At 35.9% G+C, this 9,607-nt stretch overlaps 2 protein-coding genes across 2 annotated transcripts; both read right to left on the bottom strand.

Annotated features, from left to right (window-relative positions):
* Window positions 1–2,261: 2,261 nt before the first annotated feature.
* LOC112021004 (ATPase 2, plasma membrane-type-like) lies at window positions 2,262–5,750 on the bottom strand. The gene is made up of 12 exons (XM_065779206.1): window positions 5,667–5,750; window positions 5,496–5,585; window positions 5,318–5,393; window positions 5,094–5,159; window positions 4,859–4,989; window positions 4,583–4,727; window positions 4,325–4,489; window positions 3,974–4,212; window positions 3,856–3,888; window positions 3,687–3,764; window positions 2,423–2,476; window positions 2,262–2,342 (listed from the first exon to the last, which is right to left on the bottom strand). The coding sequence occupies exons 1-10, from the start codon at window positions 5,748–5,750 to the stop codon at window positions 3,744–3,746; spliced, it is 1,050 nt and encodes a 349-aa protein (XP_065635278.1). The 3' UTR covers window positions 2,262–2,342; window positions 2,423–2,476; window positions 3,687–3,743.
* Window positions 5,282–9,091, bottom strand: LOC112021012 (protein MAIN-LIKE 2-like). The gene is made up of 6 exons (XM_065779204.1): window positions 8,981–9,091; window positions 7,403–8,163; window positions 6,949–7,039; window positions 6,430–6,827; window positions 5,496–6,343; window positions 5,282–5,393 (listed from the first exon to the last, which is right to left on the bottom strand). The coding sequence occupies exons 1-2, from the start codon at window positions 9,089–9,091 to the stop codon at window positions 7,609–7,611; spliced, it is 666 nt and encodes a 221-aa protein (XP_065635276.1). The 3' UTR covers window positions 5,282–5,393; window positions 5,496–6,343; window positions 6,430–6,827; window positions 6,949–7,039; window positions 7,403–7,608.
* Between the last annotated feature and the right edge of the window lie 516 nt (window positions 9,092–9,607).

The raw sequence follows: 9,607 nt of genomic DNA, 5'->3' as shown, positions 1-9,607 counted from the left end.
TGGGAGTTTGTGATTACACAATTGAATTTCTTGAAGCTTTCGCTTGATATAGAATCCAGAGAAAACAGTTTAGTTTCTCACAAGATGATAATGCCATTCGTTCTAGAAGTGTAAGCTATTAGGCTTAACACTTCTCCTGCACTTGCTTGTATTCCATGCAATACATAGATTATTTTTATCTGAACTATTTTATTACTTATCAAAAAATAAATGAATACACAGGTTTTATTCATATCAATTTTGTAATTGTTTAGATATAGTTTTAAGAAATCAAGATTCACAACCCCCCCCCCCCCCCCCCGGGGCGCGGGGGTGCACTATAGCAAATCTATATGGTCATAGATTAAAAGTTCCTAGATTACCTGATAACTAGGTGTGGCAGGTGGGGTTAGTTGCCCATAGGAGTTTGATTAACCGTGAGGATTGTGTACAGAATGCTCTGCTTCGTGCAATTAATATGAGTAAAGTCTCCTATGTCATGAAAAGATTTAAAAAAAAATCTAATTTGAAATGAGGAATTGAACAAATTTATGGAGAGAATTTGTTTTTCGTACAAATTTTTAACCTCTGTTAATTTTATTGTCATTAATTAATAATTTGTGTATATAACAATCATATTAGAATTACTTTGTTAATATTTAATTTTAAAAAATATAAATGGGGGATGATTGATGCAATTTAACTAAGATTATAAAAAATATATATATGAAAAGAGAGGAATATGATTGGAAGAATGCTTTGATGCATAGCAAAAGGGTAGTTTGAATGTTTGATGGTTTCTTAGGCTCTGTTGCTTCAATGATGGCATGACTTAGGTACCAAAATTGTAAAATAACATTTGGAGATATTCATTGTTAACGACTAATAGTTAGAGCATAATTGATGCAGATGGAGTGTTTTGATTCAGAATTGTAAAATAATAGTCAGAGATATTAATTGTTAATGACAAAAAGCTAGAGCATAATTGATGCCAATGGAGTGTTTTGATTCAAAATTGTTTGCAAGCAGTTCATGCTTTGGAATTAGAGGTATTCCTCCTATTAATTAAGCTTGTGGCTTGGTTGCATAAAATGATTTCAGCCATTGATGACAATGAGTGGCATCCCGTGACTATCCTCCTTCCTTTGGTTGATCTTTTTGGTTAGGTTGATCTTTTTGGATTAACCATCAATAATAATAAACGATGTTATTCGAACGTGATATTAAACCCTACTAGGGTAGAATGCTACGTGAAAAGCATTCTAATTCCCTTTCAAAGGAGCATGATACGTGGAAGAAACTCAAGCAATCACAGGTTTAGTTTTGGCTATTATATATATGAAAAATCTATGGTACTTCTTTGTTTTCTGAGGGAATGGTATCACAATAGTAATAACCATGTAATTTTAGGTGTTTTAATCTTCATAATTCATTCATAAATGTTAAGAAAATGGTTAGAGTAAAATGCTTGAGAAATATACAATTCTGATCTAAGTGGGTACCAATACTACAAAGGGACCATAAAAGAATATATAGACCAAAGACATTGTATTTTTTAGTCATAGGGAGGGTTTAGGATTTGAAGACAGGATGTCCTACTTTGATATCATGGGCAGTTTCTGGGTTTCCTAAAAGATTACATTAGAAAATGTTTTTTATCCATAATAATTACCAGGATGTACATTGAGTATCCATCTTACTTACATTATTTATTTAGTCACATGGATGGGAATCAATATAAAAAAAAAAAAAAAAAAAAATCACTATTTTCAAGCCCAATAATCTACATTTTCTTCCCTTCAATGATGAATAATACATTAAAAAAAAAGATGAAGATAAAAATGGCATCACTTTCCACATTTTGTTTCACCATGATTCAAGCAGTTTCATGTAAATATTGCCATTTCCTAGTATCTAAGAAGAACTTCCTGCATATCTATTTGTATCTATAACGAAGTTGGTGGAAAATAACAACATGACTTAGAGCAAATAAATCTAAATCAAGAAGTTGTGTTGGAGAATCTTAAAAAAACAAGCAAGATGAACCAATTTTAGCTTAGTAGAAACATTCACAATTGATTTAAGCTCAACGAAGACATTCCAATGTCAAAATTAAACATTTTAAAGACAAAGAAATTTACTGCACCAGATTTGGAGATATTCCGCGAGCAACAGCAGCACCACCTATTGTATATTCCAGTATCAAGGCCCAACCAACTCACATCATTCAGTCTCCGCAGCTTCTCTGCTTCAGCATGTTTTTTTTCCCATTCCTCCCTAGCTTTCCTATTCATTGTCATGATTTGTTGTTGAACATCTGAGGTGACAACAGTTCGGTGTCTTGGTTTCTCAATATCAACCCGCTACAATGATCCACAAAAATTCAGAACCATTTAATCACCAATAATTCAAGTGAGAATAAAAAAAGAGGAAAAAACCTGACCTGTTTTGACAGTCTAATTAGATTACTTATTAGTCCACTTCTTTCTTCCACGCACTGAAGGTTTAGTTGCATTGCATAAGAAAACATGTAACTTGTAAGCTTTAATAAAGAAAAAGGACCAAATATCTAGCAGCTCACCAGTGACAAGCAACTATGAACAAATGATTACATGACACATACATTTACTTTGCATAATTATATTTTTGCAGCACAAAGTAAACCAGAGAGAAAGTAAGTCCATTTTAAAAGTATTCATCCTCACAAGGTTTTTACAGTAGAAGTTAAAAGGAACAATATAGCATTTAAAAAATGCTCAGACACATCTACCATTATTAAAAGTAAAGTGCAAAGAGACTTCAATGCTAAAGAAATGCTTGAAGAGAAATCCTATGATTCTACTCTCATATATAATTTCTTTGGGTGACACCTAAAATCAAATCCAAATAAAAGCACTAAATTTTAATATTCAAATTTTATAGACTTTTCTTGAAAAAAGATTAAACAAAGGAAACAGTACGTTAACCATACTTGCATTAGTAAAGCCCCCAGAGCAGCAGAGGACACATCATCATTGATGGAACCAACCCAAATTCTTAAAGCAGCACAATCAACAAAAGCAAAGCCATAAACAATTGAACCATTATCCAGGCCACAATTTTGCTAAAGAGAAAATTTAACAAAACATAGTGTTAATATATAGGAACAAATTTTCAAGTACAAAGCAGCAACAAGATAAACTCATAAAACCATTACTAATTCAAGTAGTGCCAACTTTATGAGGAAAAGGTGCAGGAGCGTGCTATAAAGTCAACTGCTGCATTACATACAATTTTTTTGAGATGAAAAAATTAATAATAATAAATGCGTGTTCTTCAAGGTGCCCAACTTTATATCTTCACAAAGAACAAATTATAAGACAAGTGAACTATAGCATATAAAATAATAAAAAATATCATAGCAGAAATTTAAATAAGTACTTCATTAAACTAAATCTCATCCTAACTGCCAGCAGATGGCTAGATCAAACAAGTTCTTCTAATAAACTCTCTCTCTCTCTCTCTCTCTCTCTCTCTCAATTTTGTCAGTGTAGCAGAGGAGTAAAAGATTGTTGTTTCAGCTATATGATGATCCTTAAAATCTCAAAAAAATTAAATACACATTTTTGCAATAGGAATGCAGAGAATGCTTCTAAATTACCTCTTCACTTGGTACTTGCCTTGCTAATGCAAGTTTATTGGAAGAAAAGTACTCTTTAAGAACTCACCATCATTTAGAATGGCAATGATCAGAACCATGAATGGGGAGAAGTCAAATTTCCATATCAGAGCAATATGAAACCAAACTGCAATTACAAATAAACAGAAAAACCATTTAATCATCTCCCATTCTTTAATAACTACTTAAATAGTTTGAAAGCAATAGCATCTACGTACCACTATACGAATGGTGATGGAGACTGCATAAATCTGCAAAAGTAATATTAGAGGAAGTTAAAATCTTCACTCAAATGAAAACTTAGAACATGGTAAAGAAGAAAAGAGAGCAACTAACTGTGTAGTTCTTCATTCTTTGGAATATAGCTCTGCTAGTTAGCACTGCATTGATAATAACACTCAACCCAGGTTCTGTTAGAACAATGTTAGAAGCACCTCTTGCAGCATCAGTAGCATCAGCAACGGCTATTCCAATATCTGCCTTCTTCAAAGCAGGGGCATCATTGACACCATCTCCAGTCATTCCACAAATGTGCTTGCTCTCTTGCAACTTCTTCACAATTTCATATTTGTACTCTATACAGTGGAAAAGAGCAATTAGTGCCAGAAGAAATACTTTATCCAGAAAACTATATACTGAAATTCAAATTTCTTGTTTGTAGCCAGCCAAAATAATAAAAGCACCAACCTGGAAATACTCCAGCAAATCCATCTGCCTTTTCAATTAACTCTTCAACAGGAAGGCCAGCAATGCTTTCATCCTTGTGTTGACCTAGTAAAGAAGCAGATGGGTACATGTTTGTTCCCATTCCAAGTCTACGGCCAGTTTCCTTTGCTATGGCAAGTTGATCACCTGCAAATTGAAGTAATAGTACAATAGTACAAGTAAGCATTACTGAAGAAAGAAAGAATGTGTATTGCATTGGAAGAAAAAATTTGTTATTACCAGTAATCATCTTGACATTAACACCAAGATTGAGAGCCTGGCGGATGGTTTCTGCACTGTCATGTCTTGGAGGATCAAAGAGGGGCAACAAACCAACAAACTGCCATGGACTGCCAGGACTTTCCTTAGTTTTCTCTGGAACTACCTGCCAAAAAATAAAAGTGAAAAACAGAAAATCAGAGAAGAAATAATAAGATTTTTTTTATTATAAATATTATTAATGAGGAGATACAAAATAGTATTAGTCATTAAATCATCAAGATTGTTAGTAAAAACCTGTCTAGCAACAGCCAATGATCGAAGTCCGCGCTCAGCAAACTTATCGATAATAGAAAAAGCCTTCCCATTGTTTATACTGTACATAGCAACTTCATTGATGGTTAACTCCAAAACAAGACGATGAGCAACTTCAATATTGTTATGTAAAGTAATAGAGATTCACCTTCATTAATTTTGTATATGGATGGTTACCAATAGCACAATGACATTCATCAATTATCATTAAGCATACTGCTTATGGACTCAACAATGCCTTTCTTAAGACATCCAAAAATATCTAGGGTGTCATTACTAGTACCTAGAAGATAACATAAAGAATTTGCATTAACATAACACTAGCAAAGGAAACTTGTGAATAGAAATTTAAATCTAGGATTAGGAAAATTATTTCCACGTAATAAATTAATAATAAAATTCACATACACATTCAGATGGGGTGCTGATCCTAATGCATACGCTTATGTTGTCTCGTATAGTGCCTGGTATGTGGGGGAGGGGGTACTGCATCTCCTTGGTAAGGCTCTTTGTGTTGCTGCAAAGATGGAGTTACAACGAAACAATGGATTACATGAATTCTACTACGAACCATAACAGCAATTACTCTAAATTCATTACATTAAATGAGTTGTCATACCGTGGGGCCAGCGTTGTGTCCTGCTTTGTGACCACCTGTCCCATAAGGAGGTGCTTTTGTTGTACATTTAGGTCGACCTTGTGGGGGTGACTGTAACCCAACAACTATCTGCTAATTATCAACATGCACATCTGGCTGTTTTGCTTGACTCCCAACAACTGGAGATCTTACAATTGCAAAGGAGGATTGTGTAGCAGATAAAATGTGAGTGACGCCCGTAGTCATGGGATCTATACGCAGTCTAGGAGTGGGCATGAATGACATGGAGTGACTATGGGGTGGTACATGGTCTATATGACCAATGCTGTCCAAGGGGAATTGAGTGTGCATGACAGGAGGGGTCTGACTAAAGCCATAGCCGAGATCAAAGGATGGCGGAGTAAATGAAAAATGAGCGGGGTCAAAAAATGTAGGTGAGGTGTGTGAAGGGATCTCGGGGTGAGAAGATGCATGAGTAGTGGGTAGAGGGATTTCTAGATCAGGAACTGCTGAGCAGTATGTGGAGGGATCTCTGGGGAAGGCGATGCATGTGGAGATGGAGGAAACTCTGGGCCAAGAGATGCATGTGGAGGTGGAGGGAATTCTGGCGCAGGAGATGCATGTGGGGGTGGAGGGAGATCCGGCCTACTGACAACCTGATGGGGTGCACCACGGTGACCATGGCTATGACTTGTGCTTGGTTGTCTAGTATCTTCTGCCGCATCTGGATTTGCCCCATCGGTCTCTTCCAAGGGAAGTTTGGCAGTTATACGATGAAGGCGTTCCACATATTTAAGTAAAGTTGAGATATGCTTGTACATGGGACTGCCTACTGTATACTGCGTCAACATCTGCTTGTGACTGGCAAGCTGCAAGTACAAAAATACAATTAGTACATCTAACAAAAAAAATGTGATACGTAACAAAAAATGAAAAGAAAGGTCAAAGCGATTACCATAATAAGAAGTGAAGCGAAAGTGTGGTCGACGAACCTCCAAGTCACCCTATTATACCAACCGAAGTATGGATGAGCAAGCGACATATCACCCTGTAGTCGTGCTCCATGACATAGAGATCGTGCTCGACTATTCCGTACTTGGATATGCCCATAATGTTTGTCCCCCCAATTCACCTCTATCTTCCCCCTCAGGTCTATGTCATGAAGGGCGTCGTCAGTATCAACATATGGGGGGATTTCTTGTACCATCCCAAACTGACGAAGAACACGATCCGGTGTATGTTTTTCTACTAGCCAGAAGCATACAAGCGGCACCTTCGCTGTCTATACGTCCCTTCCTGCGACACAGAACGGAGGCAAGTGGGCTAAGTCATCTTGATATGGTTCCACACCACCTGAAATAGCCAAATAAAAGAGCAGCACATTATGCAATGTTCCATTATTTTCGACTATGAGCTATTTTACAAGCAGTAAATACAATAGTCATAAACAATAGAAGGAACACAATTTGGGTACCTGGTTCGGACGCATACAATCTAATAGTTGACGGTACCGAACCAAACAGATTTCTTGGAGGCTATTTTTCATGGTCATGACCCGCACAGTCCTACAATTAAGAAAGAGAGTCAATACTTGGAATTGAGAATTTGAAGTAATCAACAACAATAAATGATGGGCAATCGTAAATTGAACATTACATACCACTAAGTTTATACCAAACAATGATTATCTAAACATATGATTAGTGGTGGAGCTAAAAATTAATAACACTTGTATTATACATCAATAATAACATATGACCTCAGTGGTTGTAAAACGATATATAAAAATAAATAAAAATCCTATTAATTTTCAAGATTTGAGGAATATCAGGGTTAAAATTTTATTTTCTATGTCTAACAATGTGTCATGTCGTTTAAAATTATGGATCTATTTCCAATTTTCATAATCGATCAAGGAAGAGACTTACTTAATGGACAGTGGAGAAGGTGCAAATGGTGGGCCATATGCATCATCTGGTGGGAGGTCCTCCTTCCTTGGGCAAAAAAAAGGGAGTATGAACCATGCCCAATACTGAACCAGTAGCAAGGCCTCACCAATCTAACTAGCACCACTGTCGGTTGCCCTGCATAACTCTTTATACAACCATGCGAGGCAAGCGCTCTCCCAACTATACTAACGTGGATTGCGAAGGTCCCTCAACATCTGCAACCACATCATATGCACCCTATCGCCAGACTTGTCGGCGAAAATTGTGTCTGCCAGCAGTGCTAGAATATAACACTGTGCATATTGATGCACAACCACCTCTGCTGCATCATTAGGCAACCCGTGGTCAATTTTTTCCAGTAGCTTCTTAATTAGAATCCTTTGTCCTTTAAGCACATTTCCATTAGGAGGAATTCCAAGCATACTCTGACATTCATCTTCCCATGTCAAGTTAGTTATTCCAACAATTGCCTCACCATCGATTGGAATCCCAAAAATAACTTCCACATCTTGCAATGTGATTGTTGTCTCGCCACATGGCAGATGGAAGGTGTGGGTTTCAGGCCGCCATCGCTCAACCAAGGCCGTTATCAAATTATTATCAATCTCTCTACATGGGGTCTTATACAACCCAATTAATCCTACTCTCTTGACAATGTCGATGACGCGATCATCCACCACTATGGGGCGTCGTTTTCGGAGCTCATCATTACGACCACGGCATTTCAGTGCCCCCGGATCCTGCACATGATAGAACCATGGTGATGAGATGTAATATGCCATAACCTTTGCATATGTGATTGTAGCTATTGATCCCTAAAAACAAAAATAAAGCTGTTATGAAGGGAAATTAAAATATCATCCCCAAAAAAGAAAAAAAAAAAACAACAACAACAGGAGCAAAATAAAAGGATGCAATGCACTTGATACATTTGATAGAATGCTAGCGCACAGTGCAGAGCTATCAAACATTTACTAAATTGATAATTAATAATCAAATATTATTCATGTAATATTTAACTATAAAAAGACCCATTTGAAATTATTATCTTACAATTTTATATCATACAAACAATTTTATGATAATTTTTTTTCTCCTCTAAAAAAAAAAAAATTAAACAAAAATAAAATAATTGACCACATATAGCCAGCCTTAATGGAGTTTTGAATGCTTAATTATCACTGGTCAATGTTAGAACTTAGAACTTGGAAGGTTTTCAATGCTGGTTTTATTGTTGCCAGCTAGATTGAGAGCTTTTGTTTCAATTTTTTAATTGGTGGTTAATATAATAATCTCAGAAGTAAATTTGAAAAAATGTTTTATGCTCGAGTCTCTTGTCCCATACATACAAAAATTATATTAAAAGAGTTAATCTATTATAAGCACAATGCAATAAAATTTACAACTTCAACTTATCAAAAAAAAAATAAAAAATTTATAACTTCCTAAACATCGATTGCAAACATATAAAACCAAAATTTTCAAGGACAATTATGATAAAATATAATATAAAAGGATAAGAAGAGAATATGCACACGTGGTCGGTTTTAATTTTACCTTGCCTTCCCAAACAGCGCACAATCGATGAGTTGTTAGAAACCTTAACACTGAATGCTTAATGGGACTAGGTCCGAACTCATCACGAATCTGAGCAGGAATAGTAGCCATACTGCACAAAGTTTAAGGAGTCAATGTGGCGTTTGGTACAGGGTAATATTTTAGGATTCCTAGAAATGTTTAAAGATTCCCATGTTTGGTTGCAAATCATGCTAGGGAATCAAATGCCAGGGGAATCTGGATTCCCCCCTTAAACCCCTCTCAGTGGGAATGTGGATTCCCTTTGAAACAGGTGGGAATCCAGATTCCCAAGTTTAAAGAAAATTGCATTTTTTATAAATTGACAATTTTAACCTCTTTTTTTAAATGACTTGGTGGTTCACATTCAAATATAAGGATAGAATGGGAAAAATAAATAATTCGTTTAAGATTCCTGGGAATAAACCAAACATAAGAATAGCTACATTCTTAGGAATATGATTCCTAGAAATCACATTCCTAGGAATCTGGATGCTAGGAGTAATGTGGATTCCCCCGTACCAAACGCCACACAAGAGTAATATAAGCACATGTTGAACATAAATTGGCAAGGATCACAATGTACAGCCTAATTTCTTGCGCAAACGA

This window comes from Quercus suber, unplaced genomic scaffold (genome assembly GCF_002906115.3).
Source record: "Quercus suber isolate HL8 unplaced genomic scaffold, Cork oak 2.0 scaffold_11, whole genome shotgun sequence".
NCBI lineage: Eukaryota > Viridiplantae > Streptophyta > Magnoliopsida > Fagales > Fagaceae > Quercus > Quercus suber.
This window is presented reverse-complemented; position numbering and strand designations above follow the sequence as displayed.

Excerpts from the sequence above, each read along its gene's own strand:
- LOC112021004 (XM_065779206.1), bottom strand. The coding sequence starts at position 5,750 with ATGCCCACTCCTAGACTGCGTATAGATCCCATGACTACGGGCGTCACT. Across the intron at positions 5,586-5,666 it reads CACAATCCTCCTTTGCAATT|TCACCCCCACAAGGTCGACC; the intron begins GTAAGATCTCCA and ends GTTGGGTTACAG. Across the intron at positions 5,160-5,317 it reads CTATACGAGACAACATAAGC|GTACTAGTAATGACACCCTA; the intron begins GTATGCATTAGG and ends GTTATCTTCTAG.
- LOC112021012 (XM_065779204.1), bottom strand. The coding sequence starts at position 9,091 with ATGGCTACTATTCCTGCTCAGATTCGTGATGAGTTCGGACCTAGTCCC. Across the intron at positions 8,164-8,980 it reads GCGCTGTTTGGGAAGGCAAG|GATCCGGGGGCACTGAAATG; the intron begins GTAAAATTAAAA and ends TATCATGTGCAG.